Here is a 25,512-nt window from a genome sequence, read left to right on the forward strand (position 1 = left end):
AATCTGATCTTACAGACTGAAGTGAACATATCATCTTATAAACAAAGAGATAATGAAATCCTTTGCTCTCTGCATCATCCTCATCGTTTCCATGCTCTGTCACTGTAGTCAGAGCGTCAGTAAGAATGAGGTATGTCACCAGCACCAATAACATTGTATTCAATTTTATAGTATAATTGTACATAGGAGCAGTATTATAGTAGTTATATTCTTGTACATAGGAGCAGTATTATAGTAGTTATATTCCTGTACATAGAAGTAGTATTATAGTAGTTATATTCTTGTACATAGGAGCAGTATTATAGTAGTTATATTCTTGTACATAGGAGCAGTATTATAGTAGTTATATTCTTGTACATAGGAGCAGTATTATAGTAGTTATATTCCTGTACATAGGAGTAGTATTATAGTAGTTATATTCTTGTACATAGGAGCAGTATTATAGTAGTTATATTCTTGTACATAGGAGCAGTATTATAGTACAGGGAGTGCAGAATTATTAGGCAAGTTGTATTTTTAAGGATTAATTTTATTATTGAACAACAACCATGTTCTCAATGAACCCAAAAAACTCATTAATATCAAAGCTGAATATTTTTGGAAGTAGTTTTTAGTTTGTTTTTAGTTTTAGCTATTTTAGGGGGATATCTGTGTGTGCAGGTGACTATTACTGTGCATAATTATTAGGCAACTTAACAAAAAACAAATATATACCCATTTCAATTATTTATTTTTACCAGTGAAACCAATATAACATCTCAACATTCACAAATATACATTTCTGACATTCAAAAACAAAACAAAAACAAATCAGTGACCAATATAGCCACCTTTCTTTGCAAGCACACTCAAAAGCCTGCCATCCATGGATTCTGTCAGTGTTTTGATCTGTTCACCATCAACATTGCGTGCAGCAGCAACCACAGCCTCCCAGACACTGTTCAGAGAGGTGTACTGTTTTCCCTCCTTGTAAATCTCACATTTGATGATGGACCACAGGTTCTCAATGGGGTTCAGATCAGGTGAACAAGGAGGCCATGTCATTAGATTTTCTTCTTTTATACCCTTTCTTGCCAGCCACGCTGTGGAGTACTTGGACGCGTGTGATGGAGCATTGTCCTGCATGAAAATCATGTTTTTCTTGAAGGATGCAGACTTCTTCCTGTACCACTGCTTGAAGAATGTGTCTTCCAGAAACTGGCAGTAGGACTGGGAGTTGAGCTTGACTCCATCCTCAACCCGAAAAGGCCCCACAAGCTCATCTTTGATGATACCAGCCCAAACCAGTACTCCACCTCCACCTTGCTGGCGTCTGAGTCGGACTGGAGCTCTCTGCCCTTTACCAATCCAGCCACGGGCCCATCCATCTGGCCCATCAAGACTCACTCTCATTTCATCAGTCCATAAAACCTTAGAAAAATCAGTCTTGAGATATTTCTTGGCCCAGTCTTGACGTTTCAGCTTGTGTGTCTTGTTCAGTGGTGGTCGTCTTTCAGCCTTTCTTACCTTGGCCATGTCTCTGAGTATTGCACACCTTGTGCTTTTGGGCACTCCAGTGATGTTGCAGCTCTGAAATATGGCCAAACTGGTGGCAAGTGGCATCTTGGCAGCTGCACGCTTGACTTTTCTCAGTTCATGGGCAGTTATTTTGCGCCTTGGTTTTTCCACACGCTTCTTGCGACCCTGTTGACTATTTTGAATGAAACGCTTGATTGTTCGATGATCACGCTTCAGAAGCTTTGCAATTTTAAGAGTGCTGCATCCCTCTGCAAGATATCTCACTATTTTTGACTTTTCTGAGCCTGTCAAGTCCTTCTTTTGACCCATTTTGCCAAAGGAAAGGAAGTTGCCTAATACTTATGCACACCTAATATAGGGTGTTGATGTCATTAGACCACACCCCTTCTCATTACAGAGATGCACATCACCTAATATGCTTAATTGGTAGTAGGCTTTCGAGCCTATACAGCTTGGAGTAAGACAACATGCATAAAGAGGATGATGTGGTCAAAATACTCATTTGCCTAATAATTCTGCACGCAGTGTAGTTATATTCCTGTACATAGGAGCAGTATTATAGTAGATATATTCTTGTACATAGGAGGCAGTATTATAGTAGTTATATTCTTGTACATAGGAGGCAGTATTATAGTAGTTATATTCTTATACATAGGAGCAGTATTATAGTAGTTATATTCTTGTATATAGGAGCAGTATTATAGTAGTTATATTCTTGTACATAGGGGCAGTATTATAGTAGTTATATTCTTGTACATAGGAGTCAGTATTATCGTAGTTATATTCTTGTACATAGGAGCAGTATTATAGTAGTTATATTCTTGTCCATAGGAGGCAGTATTATAGTAGTTATATTCTTGTACATAGGAGCAGTATTATAGTAGTTATATTCTTGTACATAGGAGCAGTATTATAGTAGTTATATTCCTGTACATAGGAGTAGTATTATAGTAGTTATATTCTTGTACATAGGAGCAGTATTATAGTAGTTATATTCTTGTACATAGGGGCAGTATTATAGTAGTTATATTCTTGTACATAGGAGTCAGTATTATCGTAGTTATATTCTTGTACATAGGAGCAGTATTATAGTAGTTATATTCTTGTACATAGGAGCAGTATTATAGTAGTTATATTCCTGTACATAGGAGTAGTATTATAGTAGTTATATTCTTGTACATAGGAGCAGTATTATAGTAGTTATATTCTTGTCCATAGGAGGCAGTATTATAGTAGTTATATTCTTGTACATAGGAGCAGTATTATAGTAGTTATATTCTTGTACATAGGAGCAGTATTATAGTAGTTATATTCCTGTACATAGGAGTAGTATTATAGTAGTTATATTCTTGTATATAGGAGCAGTATTATAGTAGTTATATTCTTGTACATAGGGGCAGTATTATAGTAGTTATATTCTTGTACATAGGAGTCAGTATTATCGTAGTTATATTCTTGTACATAGAAGCAGTATTATAGTAGTTATATTCTTGTCCATAGGAGGCAGTATTATAGTAGTTATATTCTTGTACATAGGAGCAGTATTATAGTAGTTATATTCTTGTACATAGGAGCAGTATTATAGTAGTTATATTCCTGTACATAGGAGTAGTATTATAGTAGTTATATTCTTGTATATAGGAGCAGTATTATAGTAGTTATATTCTTGTACATAGGGGCAGTATTATAGTAGTTATATTCTTGTACATAGGAGTCAGTATTATCGTAGTTATATTCTTGTACATAGGAGCAGTATTATAGTAGTTATATTCTTGTCCATAGGAGGCAGTATTATAGTAGTTATATTCTTGTACATAGGAGCAGTATTATAGTAGTTATATTCTTGTACATAGGAGGTAGTATTATAGTAGTTATAGTCTTGTACATAGGAGCAGTATTATAGTAGTTATATTCTTGTACATAGGAGCAGTATTATAGTAGTTATATTCTTGTATATAGGAGCAGTATTATAGTAGTTATATTCTTGTACATAGGGGCAGTATTATAGTAGTTATATTCTTGTACATAGGAGTCAGTATTATCGTAGTTATATTCTTGTACATAGGAGCAGTATTATAGTAGTTATATTCTTGTCCATAGGAGGCAGTATTATAGTAGTTATATTCTTGTACATAGGAGCAGTATTATAGTAGTTATATTCTTGTACATAGGAGCAGTATTATAGTAGTTATATTCCTGTACATAGGAGTAGTATTATAGTAGTTATATTCTTGTATATAGGAGCAGTATTATAGTAGTTATATTCTTGTACATAGGAGGCAGTATTATAGTAGTTATATTCTTGTACATAGGAGCAGTATTATAGTAGTTATATTCTTGTACATAGGAGGCAGTATTATAGTAGTTATATTCTTGTACATAGGAGCAGTATTATAGTAGTTATATTCTTGTACATAGGAGCAGTATTATAGTAGTTATATTCTTGTACATAGGAGCAGTATTATAGTAGTTATATTCTTGTACATAGGGGCAGTATTATAGTAGTTATATTCTTGTACATAGGAGTCAGTATTATCGTAGTTATATTCTTGTACATAGGAGCAGTATTATAGTAGTTATATTCTTGTACATAGGAGCAGTATTATAGTAGTTATATTCCTGTACATAGGAGTAGTATTATAGTAGTTATATTCTTGTACATATAGGAGCAGTATTATAGTAGTTATATTCTTGTCCATAGGAGGCAGTATTATAGTAGTTATATTCTTTGTCAATTGTCTTTTTATTGAAAAGCATATCAAAAGAGATGTTTACATACATTGATGCACAAATCAGAGTTATTACAGACAAGTCTAAAGCGTACTTTGACAGTATAGTGCATAGTATACATATGACATATATAAAGTGCATGTCTTCAGAGCAAGGTCATCTAGAACCAACTAATTGACATTTGGTGTGTGACCTGATGTAGGTAGGTCAAACAAACATATAAAAAGGGGGGGGGGAGGATGGGGGATGGGGGGGGGGTGTCCTTAGAACTGGACAGATACGGTCTGAGGCTGTTAAGATAACCTTTGATGATTCCAAAGGGAGGAAGAAGGTTTAGCACCCTCCATTCTCACTAATGTGTCGTTCCTGTCTGCGGGGACATTTTCAAAGTTGTTTGTCTGTTGAAAATTGTTTAAGATGTTGGTGTACCATTCGCATATCTATATGTAATCCATGGGGCCCATAGCTTTTTGTGCTTCTCATGTGCCCTAAGTTCCCAGCCCGCTAGCTCTTCCATACGATGAACGTGATCTAGTTTGCTTAACCACTGAGAGGTGGTGGGGGGTTCTTTACTCAGCCACTTTTGGGGGATAAGTAGACGGGCAGCTTGAATCAAGTGTATAACAAGTTTGTTCCTTGATGGCGATAGTTCTTTTGTTGGAAGCCATAAAAGAACCAACTCTGGGGTTAATGTCAGGTTAGTGTTTAGAATTTCATTAATGGTCCGAGAGACGTCATCCCAGTATCCTCTTATTTTAGAACAGGACCAAAAAATGTGTAGAAGAGTGCCACTCTCTTCCCCACACCTCCAACACCTGTCATGATCACTCAGACCACTAAGAAATAGTTGTTTAGGGGTGAGGTACCACTGTGTGAGGACCTTATATGAGTGCTCTTGGATCTTCACGCAGCGGGAGAAGCCATGCGAGTGTGCGTGCATACGGAGAATATCTGTCTCCGAAAAGGTAACCTTAAGGTCATTAGCCCAGGTGTGGACATATTGTGGAGTAATGCGACGTTGTGGTGAGATCAAGGCCAAATATATAGTGGATATCAATTTGCGTTGAGGGGAAGGGGGGGTTGCTAATTTTTCAAACCATGTCGGGGTCATTACACATGACTTCTGAGTAGTTAGTTGTTTCCCAGCAGATTTTATAGTTATTAGGTCTAGAAAGTTAAATGTACTCCAGGCTAAGCTAAGGGGATGTTGATCCGGTAAAGTGCCGTTTACCTTTCCTATAAAGTCAGCTGTGGAGAAATCTCTTAATCTGTGCCAAATCTGTGAGACCTGAGATCCTGGAGGCTGAATCGAGTGTGGTATGAGATCTGCTGGCATTATACTAGGGGGGTTCTGTAGGAGCCCATGTGTCTTGTTGAGCTGTTTAATGACCAGGCTAGTGCCCTTTAAGAGGACATGTGAATGGAGTGATGCATTTGCCTGACCCCATAGTGCTGCTTTCTGTGGTTGGGTGAGCTGCATTAGTTCCAGTTCCGTGCCCAATGTGCGGTAGACAGGGGAATAAAGCTGCAACCACCTCCTCAGGTGAATAGCCCTGTAATATGTTTGGACATCCGGCAGTGCTATACCTCCATGACCACGCCCCAGTATCAGCCTCTGGTGAGGAGCCCTAGCCTTCTTGCCGCCCCATAGGTAAGTCATAAAAAGCCTGCGAATCCTTGTAAAATATGAGTTAGGTAAAAATATTGGCAACATCTGTAGTACGTACATAATTTTTGGGAGGACAAACGCTTTTAGTATATTCTTCCTTCCCATCCAAGAGGAATAAGGGAGGTGTAGCGATTGGAGCAGGTTTTGGACCTCTGATATTAGGGGAGTATAATTAAGCCGGAATAAATCTTCCGTGCAGGCGGAAATCTTAACTCCTAGATAGGAAACACAGGAGGACTGCCATTTAAATGGTGTATTTGATTTCAAAATGGCTATGGAGCTCGCCGGAGCATTAACGTTTAAAGCTTCTGACTTGGTATAATTCATTTTGTAGTTTGACAGCCTACCATACTCTTTAAACAATGTCAAAAGATGCGGGAAGGCCTCGACCGGGTTAGAAACCATGATCAGTAGATCGTCAGCATATGCCACGTTAATGTATTCTATGGCGTCATTTTCTGTTTTCACACCACGTATATTTACATGGTCTCTAATGGCCTGAAGAAGGGTCTCCATGACCAATATATATAAGGCAGGAGATAGGGGGCAGCCCTGACGTGTCCCGTTGCGAATAGGGAAGGATGGGGACAATGTGCCATTGACCCTGATTCTAGCACTCGGGTCCTTGTACAACGACATGACTGCCTCCTGAAATCTCGTCGGGATTCCAAACCTCAGTAGAGTCCTCCTCATAAAGTCCCAGCTCACCCGGTCGAAGGCCTTCTCCGCATCCACACTGAGCAGCGCCAAGGGGAGGTTTTTCTTTTTGGCCCACTGTATTGCTGTGATTAACCTACAGGAATTATGATTCCCTTCCCTCCCTGGAACAAAGCCAGATTGGTCAGGGTGGATAAGTTTAGGAAGTAGATTTCCCAGACGTGTCGCCAGAAGTTTGGCCCATATTTTTATATCTACGTTAAGTAACGAGATTGGCCTAAAACTACCGCAGAGAAGGGGATCTTTCCCCGGTTTGGGGAGGATGGTTACCGTGGCCTCCAGTGATTGTTTATGAAGGGTTTCACCATTTAGGAGTGCATTGCACCACGTTACCAGGTGGGGTATTAATATATCTGAGAATTTTTTATAATAGCCCACTGGAAAGCCATCTGGGCCAGGACTTTTACCCATGGGCATAGAGGCTAGTAACTTTTTCACTTCTAGTTCGGTGACTGGCTCTAATAATGTGTCACTTTCTTGGGAGGTTATCTGGGGTAGATTGAGGCCTTTTAAAAACAGGTCTGTTGCTTCTGGTATTGATGGATCTGGGTGATTAGGGTCTGACAGGCCGTATAGTTGCTTATAGAATTTTTGAAATTCTTCTGCAATGTCAGCTGTTTTATGCAGCATATTTCCAGTACTGGATTTGATATTGGGTATGAACATGGACTCTTTCCTTTGTTTAATAAGGGAGGACGTCAGTTTAGAACCTTTATCCCCGTGTGAGTAGTGTTTAAATTGGGCATATTGATAGGCCTTTGCGTTTTGAATGTTTAAATGGTCTTTTAGTTGTGATCTTAGCTGGGTCAGTTCAGTCTGGACTTTTATTGCTCTAGACCGTTTATGGACCGCTTCTTTATCTGCTATCTGAACCAAGAGATCGTGTAGGATCTTTTGTTTCTCTTTTTTAACCCTACTACCTAAGGCTATTAACTCTCCCCGGATAACCACCTTGTGCGTCTCCCACAGTGTCGTCTGGGGCATACCTGGTGTCGCATTATCTATAAAGAAGTCCTTTAATTTTTGCTCCAGGATTGAGGTATCTGCTTGTCTATCTAGCAGCGTCTCGTTTAAGCGCCACTGTCTAACTGAGTCAGGCAAGCTGGAAAATCTGAGGGCAGCAGAGACTGGGGCATGGTCAGAGACGGACACAACACCTATGTCAGCCGAGTCCACCATATCCACGGCATTGCTTGACAGTAGGATATAGTCTAATCTTTTATGTGATTTGTGTGGGGCCGAGAAGAAGGTGAAGTCCCTAGTATCTGGGTGGGCTAGTCGCCAGACGTCCAGCAGATTCATGTCTGATATGTACCTATTGATGCACCCCAGTGCTGATTGGGTCAATTGGGAGGAGCCGTCAGAAGCATCAATCAAAGGATTCAGTGTGACATTGAGGTCTCCCCCAATCAATCTAATCCCCTCTGCAAACAGATCTAGTTTACTTAGTGTGATCTTGATCCATTGTTTCTGGCCACGGTTAGGGCTGTACAAACTAGCGAGTGTAACCTTTTGTGTACCTATGAGGCCTTTCACGAAAATGAAGCGGCCCTCAGGGTCCGTCAGGGTAGATATCAATGTAAATGGTACTTTTCTAGAAATTGCAATACCCACTCCTCTTTTTGCTTTCTCAAAGGCACTGAAATACCAGTGTTGGAAGTATGGGTTCTGAATTTTAGGTACATTTGTTTCTCTAAAATGCAGCTCCTGAAAGAAGCAAATATCTGTATTGTTCTTTTTTAGCAGACGGATGACCTGAGAGCGCTTTTGTGGGGTGTTAAAGCCCCTTACATTATACGTTGTACATTTAATTGACGACATCATTGAGAAAATGGGGTGACTTTGGAACCGGAGAACTCCAGTTATTCACATCGACCGTATCTAGGGAGTGAACAAGTAACATCACAACTAAAGTTTCTGTCAACATGACAAGTATAACAGTGCAATGGCTCTCATGCCAGCAACACCGCAGCAGGTCACTTAGCTGCAGTGAAGCGGGCGCGAGCAGCCATTTAATCAGGCACATGTACCAGGTCTGTGCCAAGATAACCCTGGTAGGTAGGGGGGGTACAAAGTGGAACCATATCTTCATAATGGTGTCCACATTGCGCCACCTGCTGAACTGGTGCGGGATAGCACCTTACATATTATGGTCTAGGTTGAATGCAGTAAAATAACATTGCAAAGCAGAATGTCTGCTCTGCAGATTACAACAAGAACGGGAACAATTCAGGACTCATGACAGACAGGTATACTTGCAGACTTAAGATGTGATATAATCAAGTAAGAACCTGTCCCTCTATGATGTCTGTGGAGAACTTCATCTGAGGTAAGATAACTCCTCTGTATAGTCTCTAGGACTTCAAGTGTCTCTAGATCTGTGCTGGTTCCTCTTCTTCTGTGGAGCTTTAAGCCATCCTGAGGCCTCTGGGAGATCTGGCAGCTGTGTTCCCATCTCAGCAGACGGCAGCCATGATGGTACATCTAGTGGATCTGTTTGCAGCAGCTCCCAGGCCGCCTGGAGATCTTGTGGCAGGCGAATGGTGCAGCGCTTCCCATCTACAGCAAAAGTGAGGCCAAAGGGGAATAGCCATTTGTATGGCACCTTGTGATGGCGCAGATGGTCAGTGAGGGGCCGCAGCGCCCTCCTTTTATTCAATGTGGAGGATGCCAGGTCCTGGTAGATGGAGATTTTAGCCCCCTCATATATGATCTCCTTCATATTTCTGGCAGCCTGCATTAGGGCAGCAGTGTCCACATACCTCAGGAGACCGCATACCACGTCCCTGGGGTTCTCTCTCTCTTTTGGCTTCGGCCTGAGCGCTCTATGGATTCTTTCTATTTGAATCTCGGCCGCTCTGGAGCTTCCCAGGAGCAGGGAGAAGATGGCGCTGGCAGCTTCTGGTAAGCCTTCATGTGGGGTGCTTTCAGGCAGGCCGCGGATCCGGAGGTTTTTCCTCCTATTCCGATTCTCCTGGTCTTCTATGAGGGAGTATGCTGTGTCCAGTGAGGCTGCCAGAGCCATGGTGTGATCGCTTGCAGCTCTGATGTAATTCGAGATGGACGCCTGGTTACTTTCCAGTGTTTCCACCCTCGTGCCGATATGCTTCAGGTCAGCTTTAATCTCCTGCAGATCCTGAACCACTGGGGCCAGGGCTGCTGATAGAGCCTGCTGCAGGAACTGCCTGGATATCGGGGCAGCACTTTGTGATGTGGGGCCTGCTGTGTGCTCTGCAGCAGCTTCATCTTCTCCCTCCGAATCCCTGCCCCAGACATCTAGTTCCGGCAGCACCATCTTAGGACCGGCCGACACAGGAGCTGTAGTTTTCTTGTTGAGATATTTATCCATGTCGGAGGCACCACGCTCCGGTTTGCTGACTTCAGGTTTCTCTCTGGGTATATATCTACCGACTTTTCCCATTCTTGAGCAAATTAGACCGCTGAATTTACCAGTTAGCAGAGTGGTAAGGAGGAGAGCTCTCCTACATGTGTCCTGCTAGGTCTGCAGTCAGGCTCCGCCCCCATAGCAGTTATATTCTTGTACATAGGAGCAGTATTATAGTAGTTATATTCTTGTACATAGGAGCGGTATTATAGTAGTTATATTCTTGTACATAGGAGCAGTATTATAGTAGTTATATTCTTGTACATAGGAGCAGTATTATAATAGTTATATTCTTGTACATAGGAGCAGTATTATAATAGTTATATTCTTGTACATAGAGCAGTATTATAGTAGTTATATTCTTGTACATAGGAGCAGTATTATAGTAGTTATATTCCTGTACATAGGAGTAGTATTATAGTAGTTATATTCTTGTATATAGGAGCAGTATTATAGTAGTTATATTCTTGTACATAGGGGCAGTATTATAGTAGTTATATTCTTGTACATAGGAGTCAGTATTATCGTAGTTATATTCTTGTACATAGAAGCAGTATTATAGTAGTTATATTCTTGTCCATAGGAGCAGTATTATAGTAGTTATATTCCTGTACATAGGAGCAGTATTATAGTAGTTATATTCTTGTACATAGGAGCAGTATTATAGTAGTTATATTCTTGTACATAGGAGCAGTATTATAGTAGTTATATTCTTGTACATAGGAGCAGTATTATAGTAGTTATATTCTTGTACATAGGAGCAGTATTATAGTAGTTATATTTTTGTACATAGGAGGCAGTATTATAGTAGTTATATTCTTGTACATAGGAGCAGTATTATAGTAGTTATATTCTTGTACATAGGAGCAGTATTATAGTAGTTATATTCCTGTACATAGGAGTAGTATTATAGTAGTTATATTCTTGTATATAGGAGCAGTATTATAGTAGTTATATACTTGTACATAGGAGCAGTATTATAGTAGTTATATTCTTGTATATAGGAGCAGTATTATAGTAGTTATATACTTGTACATAGGAGCAGTATTATAGTAGTTATATTCTTGTATATAGGAGCAGTATTATAGTAGTTATATTCTTGTACATAGGGGCAGTATTATAGTAGTTATATTCTTGTACATAGGAGTCAGTATTATCGTAGTTATATTCTTGTACATAGGAGCAGTATTATAGTAGTTATATTCTTGTCCATAGGAGGCAGTATTATAGTAGTTATATTCTTGTACATAGGAGCAGTATTATAGTAGTTATATTCTTGTACATAGGAGGTAGTATTATAGTAGTTATAGTCTTGTACATAGGAGCAGTATTATAGTAGTTATATTCTTGTACATAGGAGCAGTATTATAGTAGTTATATTCTTGTACATAGGAGCAGTATTATAGTAGTTATATTCTTGTACATAGGAGCAGTATTATAGTAGTTATATTCCTGTACATAGGAGCAGTATTATAGTAGTTATATTCTTGTATATAGGAGCAGTATTATAGTAGTTATATTCTTGTACATAGGAGGCAGTATTATCGTAGTTATATTCTTGTACATAGGAGCAGTATTATAGTAGTTATATTCTTGTCCATAGGAGGCAGTATTATAGTAGTTATATTCTTGTACATAGGAGCAGTATTATAGTAGTTATATTCTTGTACATAGGAGCAGTATTATAGTAGTTATATTCCTGTACATAGGAGTAGTATTATAGTAGTTATATACTTGTACATAGGAGCAGTATTATAGTAGTTATATTCTTGTACATAGGAGCAGTATTATAGTAGTTATATTCTTGTACATAGGAGCAGTATTATAGTAGTTATATTCTTGTACATAGGAGGCAGTATTATAGTAGTTATATTCTTGTATATAGTAGCAGTATTATAGTAGTTATATTCTTGTACATAGGAGCAGTATTATAGCAGTTATATTCTTGTACATAGGAGGCAGTATTATAGTAGTTATATTCTTGTACATAGGAGCAGTATTATAGTAGTTATATTCTTGTACATAGGAGGCAGTATTATAGTAGTTATATTCTTGTACATAGGGGCAGTATTATAGTAGTTATATTCTTGTATATAGGAGCAGTATTATAGTAGTTATATTCTTGTACATAGGGGCAGTATTATAGTAGTTATATTCTTGTACATAGGAGTCAGTATTATAGTAGTTATATTCTTGTACATAGGAGCAGTATTATAGTAGTTATATTCTTGTCCATAGGAGGCAGTATTATAGTAGTTATATTCTTGTACATAGGAGCAGTATTATAGTAGTTATATTCTTGTACATAGGAGCAGTATTATAGTAGTTATATTCCTGTACATAGGAGTAGTATTATAGTAGTTATATACTTGTACATAGGAGCAGTATTATAGTAGTTATATTCTTGTACATAGGAGCAGTATTATAGTAGTTATATTCTTGTACATAGAAGCAGTATTATAGTAGTTATATTCTTGTACATAGGAGCAGTATTATAGTAGTTTTATTCTTGTACATAGAAGCAGTATTATAGTAGTTATATTCTTGTACATAGGAGCAGTATTATAGTAGTTATATTCTTGTACATAGGAGCAGTATTATAGTAGTTATATTCCTGTACATAGGAGCAGTATTATAGTAGTTATATTCTTGTACATAGGAGCAGTATTATAGTAGTTATATTCTTGTACATAGGAGGCAGTATTATAGTAGTTATATTCTTGTACATAGGAGCAGTATTATAGTAGTTATATTCTTGTACATAGGAGCAGTATTATAGTAGTTATATTCCTGTACATAGGAGTAGTATTATAGTAGTTATATACTTGTACATAGGAGCAGTATTATAGTAGTTATATTCTTGTACATAGGAGCAGTATTATAGTAGTTATATTCTTGTACATAGAAGCAGTATTATAGTAGTTATATTCTTGTACATAGGAGCAGTATTATAGTAGTTTTATTCTTGTACATAGAAGCAGTATTATAGTAGTTATATTCTTGTACATAGGAGCAGTATTATAGTAGTTATATTCTTGTACATAGGAGCAGTATTATAGTAGTTATATTCCTGTACATAGGAGCAGTATTATAGTAGTTATATTCTTGTACATAGGAGCAGTATTATAGTAGTTATATTCTTGTACATAGGAGCAGTATTATAGTAGTTATATTCTTGTACATAGGAGCAGTGTTATAGTAGTTATATTCTTGTACATTAGAGGCAGTATTATTGTATCTTTTTGTCTATAAGAGGCAGATTAATAGCAGGTATATTTATGGACATAGTGAACAGTACTTTTTTATACTTTTCTGTATCTGACGTTTTATTTAGGTAAGTATTTGGACAGCTCAGACAACAGATAAGAGATTCTACAGCAGTTTCATATTTCATTAGGTGCAAACACTTCGTTCTTACAAATTAAGGAATGGATTGGGTGTCAGGAAGGATTGGGTGTCAGGTCTGGTTCTTTCCTGTATTTTAAGGCTTTCTTCTCTATTTGTCTGCAGTGAATGGTGATGAGTGACACAAAGTCTTTCAAATTCCTGCATTGTAAGACAATGGTGATTTTCATTCTGATGAGTGGACCCTTCACACCATTGTCTTTATATTTGTGTATCACTGGATATGTTGTGAGAATCTGCATTGTACGCAGGACTGAATGGATTCCCTGCAGATTTCACACCCTAGTACTGTCCTCATATGATGACATTACTTATACATGGTGATAGGTTCTGATGTTTGATTTTTTGTTCTTGTGCAGAATCGTTCAATGATCTCTTCAGGGAACCTCCCACAGATGGAAGAATCATCTCTTCAGGTCAGATCTTCTATAATGTTCTATATCTGGAGATTTTATATTGCATTTTATAATATTGTAAATGATGATGATGATGATTATCAGGGCTGCACTTTGCCTTTCTGCTGCCTGAGGCAAAAACTGAAAAAATCCCCCCCCCCCCCCCCCCCATCTTCTGGCGACATTACGGAGCTGGTGGATGTTAGAGACCTTGTCCTCCTCCACCTTCCGTTTGAGGAGGCCCCACAGATGCTCCGTAAGGTTTAGGTCTGGAGACATGCTTGGCCAGTCCAGCACCTTTACTCTGTGTCTTTAGCAAGGCAGTGCTCATCTTGGAGGTGTTTGGGGTCATCATGTTGGATACTGCCCTGCGGCCCAGTTTCTGGAGGGAGGGGACCATGCTCTGCTTCAGTATGTCACAGGACATGTTGGCATTCATGGTTCCCTCAATGACCTGTATCCCCCCACAGCCGGCAGTGCTCATGCAGCCCCAAACCATGACACTGCCCCAAACCATGAAACTGACTGTAGGCAGGACACACGTGTCTTTGTCATCCTCACCTGGCTGCCGCCACACACACTTGACACCATCTGAACCAAATAAGTTTATCTTGATCTTATCAGACCCCAAGACATGGTTCCAGTAATAGTCTAGCAGGGTTTATTGTACATCTTCTTTAGAAGCAATGCTGGCAGCACTGGTACAACCTCTGGATATGACGCTGAGCACTGACTGGCTGACCCCCATCCCTGTAACCTCTGCAGCAATGCTGGCAGCAGTCATACAACCTCTGGATATGACGCTGAGCACTGACAGGCTGACCCCTCACCCCTGTAACCTCTGCAGCAATGCTGGCAGCACTCATACAGCCTCTGGATAGGACGCTGAGCACTGACGGGCCGACCCCCCCCCCACCCCTGTAACCTCTGCAGTAATGCTGGCAGCACTCATACAACCTCTGGATATGACGCTGAGCACTGACAGGCTGACCCCCCACCCCTGTAACCTCTGCAGCAATGCTGGCAGCACTAATACAACCTCTGGATATGACGCTGAGCACTGACAGGCTGACCCCCCACCCCTGTAACCTCTGCAGCAATGCTGGCAGCACTCATACAACCTCTGGATATGACGCTGAGCACTGACAGGCTGACCCCCCCCCCCACCCCTGTAACCTCTGCAGCAATGCTGGCAGCACTCATACAGCCTCTGGATAGGACGCTGAGCACTGACGGGCCGACCCCCCCCCACCCCTGTAACCTCTGCAGTAATGCTGGCAGCACTCATACAACCTCTGGATATGACGCTGAGCACTGACAGGCTGACCCCCCACTCCTGTAACCTCTGCAGCAATGCTGGCAGCACTCATACAACCTCTGGATATGACGCTGAGCACTGACAGGCTGACCCCCACCCCTGTAACCTCTGCAGCAATGCTGGCAGCACTCATACAACCTCTGGATATGACGCTGAGCACTGACAGTCTGACCCCCCACCCCTGTAACCTCTGCAGCAATGCTGGCAGCACTCATACAACCTCTGGATATGACGCTGAGCACTGACAGGCTGACCCCCCACCTCTGTAACCTCTGCAGCAATGCTGGCAGTACTCATACAACCTCTGGATATGACGCTGAGCACTGACAGGCTGACCCCCCACCCCTGTAACCTCTGCAGCAATGCTGGCAGCACTCATACAACCTCTGGATATGACGCTGAGCACTGACAGGCTGACCCCCCACCCCTGTAATCTCTGCAGCAATGCTGGCAGCACTCATACAATCTCTGGATATGACGCTGAGCACTGACAGGCTGACCCCCCACCCCTGTAACCTCTGCAGCAATGCTGGCAGCACTCATACAACCTCTGGATATGATGCTGAGCACTGACAGGCGGACCCCCCACCCCTGTAATCTCTGCAGCAATGCTGGCAGCACTCATACAATCTCTGGATATGACGCTGAGCACTGACAGGCTGACCCCCCACCCCTGTAACCTCTGCAGCAATGCTGGCAGCACTCATACAACCTCTGGATATGACGCTGAGCACTGACTGGCTGACCCCCCACCCCTGTAACCTCTGCAGCAATGCTGGCAGCACTCATACAACCTCCGGATATGATGCTGAGCACTGACAGGCTGACCCCCCACCCCTGTAACCTCTGCAGCAATGCTGGCAGCACTCATACAACCTCTGGATATGACACTGAGCACTGACAGGCTGACCCCCCACCCCTGTAACCTCTGCAGCAATGCTGGCAGCACTCATACAACCTCTGGATATGACGCTGAGCACTGACAGGCTGACCCCCCACCCCTGTAACCTCTGCAGCAATGCTGGCAGCACTCATACAACCTCTGGATATGACGCTGAGCACTGACAGGCCGACCCCCCCACCCCTGTAACCTCTGCAGCAATGCTGGCAGCACTCATACAACCTCTGGATATGACTCTGAGCACTGACAGCCTGACCCCCCCACCCCTGTAACCTCTGCAGCAATGCTGGCAGCACTCATACAACCTCTGCATATGACGCTGAGCACTGACAGGCTGACCCCCCACCCCTGTAACCCCTGCAGCCATGCTGGCAGCACTCATACAACCTCTGCATATGAGGCTGAGCACTGACAGGCTGACCCCCCCCCCCCCCACCCCTGTAACCTCTGCAGCAATGCTGGCAGCACTCATACAACCTCTGGATATGACGCTGAGCACTGACAGGCTGACCCCTCACCCCTGTAACCTCTGCAGCAATGCTGGCAGCACTCATACAACCTCTGGATATGACACTGAGCACTGACCGGCTGACCCCTCACCCCTGTAACCTCTGCAGCAATGCTGGCAGCACTCATACAACCTCTGGATATGACTCTGAGCACTGACAGCCTGACCCCCCCACCCCTGTAACCTCTGCAGCAATGCTGGCAGCACTCATACAACCTCTGCATATGACGCTGAGCACTGACAGGCTGACCCCCCACCCCTGTAACCCCTGCAGCCATGCTGGCAGCACTCATACAACCTCTGCATATGAGGCTGAGCACTGACAGGCTGACCCCCCCCCCCCACCCCTGTAACCTCTGCAGCAATGCTGGCAGCACTCATACAACCTCTGGATATGACGCTGAGCACTGACAGGCTGACCCCTCACCCCTGTAACCTCTGCAGCAATGCTGGCAGCACTCATACAACCTCTGGATATGACACTGAGCACTGACCGGCTGACCCCTCACCCCTGTAACCTCTGCAGCCATGCTGGCAGCACTCATACAACCTCTGGATATGGGGCTGAGCACTGACAGGCTGACCCCCCACCCCTGTAACCTCTGCAGCAATGCTGGCAGCACTCATACAACCTCTGGATATGACGCTGAGCACTGACTGGCTGACCCCCCACCCCTGTAACCTCTGCAGCAATGCTGGCAGCACTCATACAACCTCTGGATATGACGCTGAGCAGTGACAGGCTGACCCTCCACCCCTGTAACCTCTGCAGCTATGCTGGCAGCACTCATACAACCTCTGGATATGACGCTGAGCACTGACAGGCTGACCCCCCACCCCTGTAACCTCTGCAGCAATGCTGGCAGCACTCATACAACCTCTGGATATGACGCTGAGCACTGACTGGCTGACCCCCCACCCCTGTAACCTCTGCAGCCATGCTGGCAGCACTCATACAACCTCTGGATATGACGCTGAGCACTGACTGGCTGACCCCCCACCCCTGTAACCTCTGCAGCAATGCTGGCAGCACTCATACAACCTCTGGATATGACGCTGAGCAGTGACAGGCTGACCCTCCACCCCTGTAACCTCTGCAGCTATGCTGGCAGCACTCATACAACCTCTGGATATGACGCTGAGCACTGACAGGCTGACCCCCCACCCCTGTAACCTCTGCAGCAATGCTGGCAGCACTCATACAACCTCTGGATATGACGCTGAGCACTGACTGGCTGACCCCCCACCCCTGTAACCTCTGCAGCCATGCTGGCAGCACTCATACAACCTCTGGATATGACGCTGAGCACTGACAGGCCGACCCCCCCCACCCCTGTAACCTCTGCAGCAATGCTGGCAGCACTCATACAACCTCTGGATATGACGCTGAGCACTGACAGGCTGACCCTCCACCCCTGTAACCTCTGCAGCAATGCTGGCAGCACTCATACAACCTCTGGATATGACACTGAGCACTGACAGGCTGACCCCCCACCCCTGTAACCTCTGCAGCAATGCTGGCAGCACTCATACAACCTCTGGATATGACGCTGAGCACTGACAGGCTGACCCCCCACCCCTGTAACCTCTGCAGCAATGCTGGCAGCTCTCATACAACCTCTGGATATGACGCTGAGCACTGACAGGCTGACCCCCCGACCCCTGTAACCTCTACAGCAATGCTGGCAGCACTCATACAACCTCTGGATATGATGCTGAGCACTGACAGGCTGACCCCCCCCCCCCCCCACCCCTGTAACCCCTGCAGCAATGCTGGCAGCACTCATACAACGTCTGGATATGACGCTGAGCACTGACAGGCTGACCCCCCACCCCTGTAACCTCTGCAGCAATGCTGGCAGCACTCATACAACCTCTGGATATGACACTGAGCACTGACAGCCTGACCCCCCCACCCCTGTAACCTCTGCAGCAATGCTGGCAGCACTCATACAACCTCTGGATATGACGCTGAGCACTGACAGGCTGACCCCCCACCCCTGTAACCTCTGCAGCTATGCTGGCAGCACTCATACAACCTCTGGATATGACGTTAAGCACTGACAGGCTGACCCCCCACCCCTGTAACCTCTGCAGCTATGCTGGCAGCACTCATACAATCTCTGGATATGACGCTGAGCACTGACAGGCTGACCCCCCACCCCTGTAACCCCTGCAGCAATGCTGGCAGCACTCATACAACGTCTGGATATGACGTTGAGCACTGACAGGCTGACCCCCCCACCCCTGTAACCTCTGCAGCAATGCTGGCAGCACTCACACAACCTCTGGATATGACGCTGAGCACTGACTGGCTGACCCCCCACCTCTGTAACCTCTGCAGCAATGCTGGCAGCACTCATACAACCTCTGGATATGACGCTGAGCACTGACAGGCTGACCCCCCACCCCTGTAACCTCTGCAGCAATGCTGGCAGCACTCATACAACCTCTGGATATGACGCTGAGCACTGACAGGCTGACCCCCCCACCCCTTTAACCCCTGCAGCAATGCTGGCAGCACTCATACAACCTCTGGATATGACGTTGAGCACTGACAGGCTGACCCCCCACCCCTGTAACCTCTGCAGCAATGCTAGCCGCACTCATACAACCTCTGGATATGACGCTGAGCACTGACAGGCTGACCCCCCACCTCTGTAACCTCTGCAGCAATGCTGGCAGCACTCATACAACCTCTGGATATGACGCTGAGCACTGACAGGCTGACCCCCCACCCCTGTAACCTCTGCAGCAATGCTGGCAGCACTCATACAACCTCTGGATATGACGCTGAGCACTGACAGGCTGACCCCCCACCCCTGTAACCTCTGCAGCAATGCTGGCAGCACTCATACAACCTCTGGATATGACGCTGAGCACTGACAGGCTGACCCCCACCCCTGTGACCTCTGCAGCAATGCTGGCAGCACTTATACAACCTCTGGATATGACGCTGAGCACTGACAGGCTGACCCCCACCCCTGTAACCTCTGCAGCAATGCTGGCAGCACTCATACAACCTCTGGATATGACGCTGAGCACTGACAGGCTGACCCCTCACCCCTGTAACCTCTGCAGCCATGCTGGCAGCACTCATACAACCTCTGGATATGAGGCTGAGCACTGACAGGCTGACCCCCCACCCCTGTAACCTCTGCAGCAATGCTGGCAGCACTCATACAATCTCTGGATATGACGCTGAGCACTGACAGGCTGACCCCCCACCTCTGTAACCTCTGCAGCAATGCTGGCCGCACTCATACAACCTCTGGATATGACGCTGAGCACTGACAGGCTGACCCCCCCACCCCTGTAACCTCTGCAGCAATGCTGGCAGCACTCATACAACCTCTGGATATGACGCTGAGCACTGACAGGCTGACCCCCCACCCCTGTAACCTCTGCAGCAATGCTGGCAGCACTCATACAGCCTCTGGATATGACGCTGAGCACTGACAGGCTGACCCCCCACCCCTGTAACCTCTGCAGCAATGCTGGCAGCACTCATACAACCTCTGGATATGACGTTGAGCACTGACAGGCTGACCCCCCACCCCTGTAACCTCTGCAGCAATGCTGGCAGCACTCATACAACCTCTGGATATGACGCTGAGCACTGACAGGCTGACCCCCCCACCCCTGTAACCTCTGCAGCAATGCTGGCAGCACTCATACAACCTCTGGATATGACGCTGAGCACTGACAGGCTGACCCCCCACCCCTGTAACCTCTGCAGCAATGCTGGCAGCACTCATACAACGTCTGGATATGACGCTGAGCACTGACAGGCTGACCCCCCACCCCTGTAACCTCTGCAGCAATGCTGGCAGTACTCATACAACCTCTGGATATGACGCTGAGCACTGACAGGCTGACCTCCCCCCCACCTCTGTAACCTCTGCAGCAATGCTGGCAGCACTCATACAACCTCTGGATATGACGCTGAGCACTGACAGGCTGACCCCCCACCCCTGTAACCTCTGCAGCAATGCTGGCAGCACTCACACAACCTCTGGATATGACGCTGAGCACTGACTGGCTGACCCCCCACCTCTGTAACCTCTGCAGCAATGCTGGCAGCACTCATACAACCTCTGGATATGACACTGAGCACTGACAGGCTGACCCCCCACCCCTGTAACCTCTGCAGCAATGCTGGCAGCACTCATACAACCTCTGGATATGACGCTGAGCACTGACAGGCTGACCCCCCCCACCCCTTTAACCCCTGCAGCAATGCTGGCAGCACTCATACAACCTCTGGATATGACGTTGAGCACTGACAGGCTGACCCCCCACCCCTGTAACCTCTGCAGCAATGCTAGCCGCACTCATACAACCTCTGGATATGACGCTGAGCACTGACAGGCTGACCCCCCACCTCTGTAACCTCTGCAGCAATGCTGGCAGCACTCATACAACCTCTGGATATGACGCTGAGCACTGACAGGCTGACCCCCCCACCCCTGTAACCTCTGCAGCAATGCTGGCAGCACTCATACAACCTCTGGATATGACGCTGAGCACTGACAGGCTGACCCCCCACCCCTGTAACCTCTGCAGCAATGCTGGCAGCACTCATACAACCTCTGGATATGACGCTGAGCACTGACAGGCTGACCCCCACCCCTGTGACCTCTGCAGCAATGCTGGCAGCACTTATACAACCTCTGGATATGACGCTGAGCACTGACAGGCTGACCCCCACCCCTGTAACCTCTGCAGCAATGCTGGCAGCACTCATACAACCTCTGGATATGACGCTGAGCACTGACAGGCTGACCCCTCACCCCTGTAACCTCTGCAGCCATGCTGGCAGCACTCATACAACCTCTGGATATGAGGCTGAGCACTGACAGGCTGACCCCCCACCCCTGTAACCTCTGCAGCAATGCTGGCAGCACTCATACAATCTCTGGATATGACGCTGAGCACTGACAGGCTGACCCCCCACCTCTGTAACCTCTGCAGCAATGCTGGCCGCACTCATACAACCTCTGGATATGACGCTGAGCACTGACAGGCTGACCCCCCCACCCCTGTAACCTCTGCAGCAATGCTGGCAGCACTCATACAACCTCTGGATATGACGCTGAGCACTGACAGGCTGACCCCCCACCCCTGTAACCTCTGCAGCAATGCTGGCAGCACTCATACAACCTCTGGATATGACGCTGAGCACTGACAGGCTGACCCCCCACCCCTGTAACCTCTGCAGCAATGCTGGCAGCACTCATACAACCTCTGGATATGACGTTGAGCACTGACAGGCTGACCCCCCACCCCTGTAACCTCTGCAGCAATGCTGGCAGCACTCATACAACCTCTGGATATGACGCTGAGCACTGACAGGCTGACCCCCCCCACCCCTGTAACCTCTGCAGCAATGCTGGCAGCACTCATACAACCTCTGGATATGACGCTGAGCACTGACAGGCTGACCCCCCACCCCTGTAACCCCTGCAGCAATGCTGGCAGCACTCATACAACGTCTGGATATGACGCTGAGCACTGACAGGCTGACCCCCCACCCCTGTAACCTCTGCAGCAATGCTGGCAGTACTCATACAACCTCTGGATATGACGCTGAGCACTGACAGGCTGACCTCCCCCCCACCTCTGTAACCTCTGCAGCAATGCTGGCAGCACTCATACAACCTCTGGATATGACGCTGAGCACTGACAGGCTGACCCCCCACCCCTGTAACCTCTGCAGCAATGCTGGCAGCACTCACACAACCTCTGGATATGACGCTGAGCACTGACTGGCTGACCCCCCACCTCTGTAACCTCTGCAGCAATGCTGGCAGCACTCATACAACCTCTGGATATGACACTGAGCACTGACAGGCTGACCCCCCACCCCTGTAACCTCTGCAGCAATGCTGGCAGCACTCATACAACCTCTGGATATGACGTTGAGCACTTGCACTCGACTTCTCTGGTCGACCATGACTAGGCCTGTTCTGATGATACCTGTCTCGTTAAACCGCTGTATGGTCTGAGTGGTTTTGCCGCAGCTCAGTTTCAGGGTGTCAGCAATCTTCTTATAGCCTCGGCCATCTTTATCTAGAGCAACAATTCTTTTTTTTCGGATCCTCAGAGAGTTCTTGGCCATGAAGAGCCATGTTGGACTTCCAGTGACCAGTATGAGAGAGTGGGAGAGCGATAACGCCAAATATAACGCACCTGCTCCCAATTCACACCTGAAACCTTGTAACACTAACGAGTCACATGACACCGGGGAGGGAAAATGGTTGATTGGGTACAATTTGACCATTTTCAGTTAGGGGTGCACTCACTTTTATTACCAGCAGATTAGACATTAATGGGGGTGTGTTGAGTTATTTTGAGGGCTCGCCCAGGTTACACCGTTATACAAGCCGTACACTGAGTATTGTACATTGTATCAAAGGGTCAGATCCTCAGTGTTGTTCCAGGAAAAGATAGAAGAAAATATTTACAAAAATGTGAGGGGGGCACTGACTTTTGTAAGATACTGTATACACTGCTACTCATATCTAGCTATTTTGCACACTGATGCTATCACAGCTACATTCACACGCAAATTGTGGATCCGCAAAACACAGATAATGGCAGTGTGTGTTCCGCAGTGTGTGTTCCGCAGTGTGTGTTCCGCATTTTGCGTAGCGCACACAGCCAGCCCTATGACAGAAATGCCTATTCTTATCCGCGATTGCAGACAGGATTAGGACATGCTCTATCATTTATGCGGGGCTTCGGAATGGAATACCGTGTGCTGTCTGCGTCTTTTGCGGCTCCATTGAAATGAATGGGTCTGCACCCATTACGCAAAATTGCGGAACGGATGCGGACCCAGAAATACGGTCGTGTGAATGAGCCCTAAGCTGATGTTAACACAGATGAACACTCACACGCACAGATAGCTACTTACTTAAAGGCTGCAGGTTCTCAGTTCTCCTCCTTCTCCGATGGCGTCTGTGACATGATGACATCATCAAAGTTCCTTTGTAGGTATGTACACCTATGCGAATTGCGGCAAAAAAACCGCAGTAAAACCTTGATGTACAATAATTCCCAAAGACACAGATGTCTGCAGAGCTGAGGGCTAAATTGCCGCCCCCTGAGGCCACCGCCTCACATTGCCCCTGACGATTATATCATATTCTATATAGTAGCTTGGAAAAATATGAAACAAATATAGAACAGATCTTCTAGTGAGCATTGGGCAACAAGGAGAATCAAAATGTCAATTTTAAACATTTTGGAGGGTTTACATCGGCAGTGGCTGCCTCTGTGCGGCGAATTCCCTCGAGCAAAAATATCTTCATTTGTCTAGTTCAGTAAGGCCCCTTTCACACGGGCGAGTATTCCGCGCGGATGCGATGCGGGAGGTGAACGCATTGCACCTGCACTGAATCCCGACCCATTCATTTCTATGGGGCTGTGCACACGAGCGGTGATTTTCACGCATCACTTGTGAAAATCGCAGCATGCTCGTCTTTGTGCGTTTTTCACGTAACGCAGGCCCCATAGAAGTGAACGGGGCTGCGTGAAAATCGCAAGCAAGTGCGGATGCGGTGCGATTTTCACGCACGGTTGCTAGGAGACGATCGGGATGGGGACCCGATCATTATTATTTTTCCTTATAACATGGTTATAAGGGAAAATAATAGCATTCTGAATACAGAATGCATAGTAAAACAGCGCTGGAGGGGTTAAAAAAAAATAATAAAAATTGACGGGCCCACTTGATCGTGCAGCCCGTCATCTCTTCTGTCTCCTTCTTTACTGATTGCAGGAAAAGGACCTGTGGTGACGTCACTCCGGTCATCACATGATCCATCACATGATCTTTTACCATGGTGAACGATCATGTGATGGACCATGTGATGAGCGCAGTGACGTCACTACAGGTCCTTTTCCTGCAATCAGTAAAGAAGAAGACAGAAGAGAAGCCGGGCTGCACGATCAAGTGGACTAAGGTGAGTTAAATTATTATTATTTTTTTTTTAACCCCTCCAGCGCTATTGTACTATGCATTCTGTATTCAGAATGCTATTATTTTCCCTTATAACCATGTTATAAGGGAAAATAATAATGATCGGGTCTCCATCCCGATAGTCTCCTAGCAAGTTATAAGCAAAAATAATACAATCTACAGAACACCGATCCCAAGCCCGAACTTCTGTGAAGAAGTTCGGGTTTGGGTACCAAACATGCGCGATTTTTCTCACGCGCGTGCAAAACGCGTTACAATGTTTTGCACTCGCGCGGAAAAATTGCGCATGTTCCCGCAACGTACCCGGACATTTTCCCGCAACGCCCGTCTGAAAGATGCCTAAAGGATCCAAAATATTCTTTCTTCTTTAATTGCTCCCCTATTATAACCCTTTTATTATCTCTTTCCTCCAGGAGCCTCTCGCCCGAGGTAGACGACATCTGGGCCTTTCCCTCTGCATCTACTGCTGCAAATGCTGCAGATACAAGGGGTGTGGATACTGCTGCCGCACCTAGCGGACCCCGGGGCGACACCATAGCTGATACTATATATATATATATTTAATATAAATTTGTACACAATGTCATATTGATTTTTGATACTGTATTGTATTTGAGAATAAATGTAATGAATATATATGTGTGTGTGCTCAGTATTCATTCAGTCTGCGTGCAGCAGGACGACCACAGTGGCTGATAACGCAGAACAGTAAACCGCATTCAACTAACCAGTAAAATGAAAAAGTCCGGACTAATCACAAGATCATTCCATAGACCCAAAAGTGTTATCATTTCTAATCTTTATTGCCAGTTCCTTTCCAGGCAATGAATGAGATGAGAGCAGGCACCACCTGCTGGTGAAACGTGGTACTGCGTGCAAAATCTCTGTCCATCACAAACATGTTAAAGGGTTTCTATCACTTTGTTTCACCTATTTAGCTTTCAGACACTAGCGATCCGCTAGTGTCTGCTTTATCTAA

At 45.3% G+C, this 25,512-nt stretch overlaps 1 protein-coding gene across 1 annotated transcript; it reads left to right on the forward strand.

Moving 5' to 3' along the window:
- On the forward strand, window positions 1-25,151 carry LOC120992114 (hepcidin-1-like). The gene is made up of 3 exons (XM_040420890.1): window positions 1-130; window positions 13,784-13,840; window positions 24,947-25,151. The coding sequence occupies exons 1-3, from the start codon at window positions 53-55 to the stop codon at window positions 25,046-25,048; spliced, it is 237 nt and encodes a 78-aa protein (XP_040276824.1). The 5' UTR covers window positions 1-52; the 3' UTR covers window positions 25,049-25,151.
- Window positions 25,152-25,512: the final 361 nt, after the last annotated feature.

The sequence above is a fragment of the Bufo bufo genome, chromosome 1, assembly GCF_905171765.1.
Source record: "Bufo bufo chromosome 1, aBufBuf1.1, whole genome shotgun sequence".
NCBI lineage: Eukaryota > Metazoa > Chordata > Amphibia > Anura > Bufonidae > Bufo > Bufo bufo.

Excerpts from the sequence above, each read along its gene's own strand:
- LOC120992114 (XM_040420890.1), top strand. The coding sequence starts at position 53 with ATGAAATCCTTTGCTCTCTGCATCATCCTCATCGTTTCCATGCTCTGT. Across the intron at positions 131-13,783 it reads AGAGCGTCAGTAAGAATGAG|AATCGTTCAATGATCTCTTC; the intron begins GTATGTCACCAG and ends GTTCTTGTGCAG. Across the intron at positions 13,841-24,946 it reads TGGAAGAATCATCTCTTCAG|GAGCCTCTCGCCCGAGGTAG; the intron begins GTCAGATCTTCT and ends TCTTTCCTCCAG.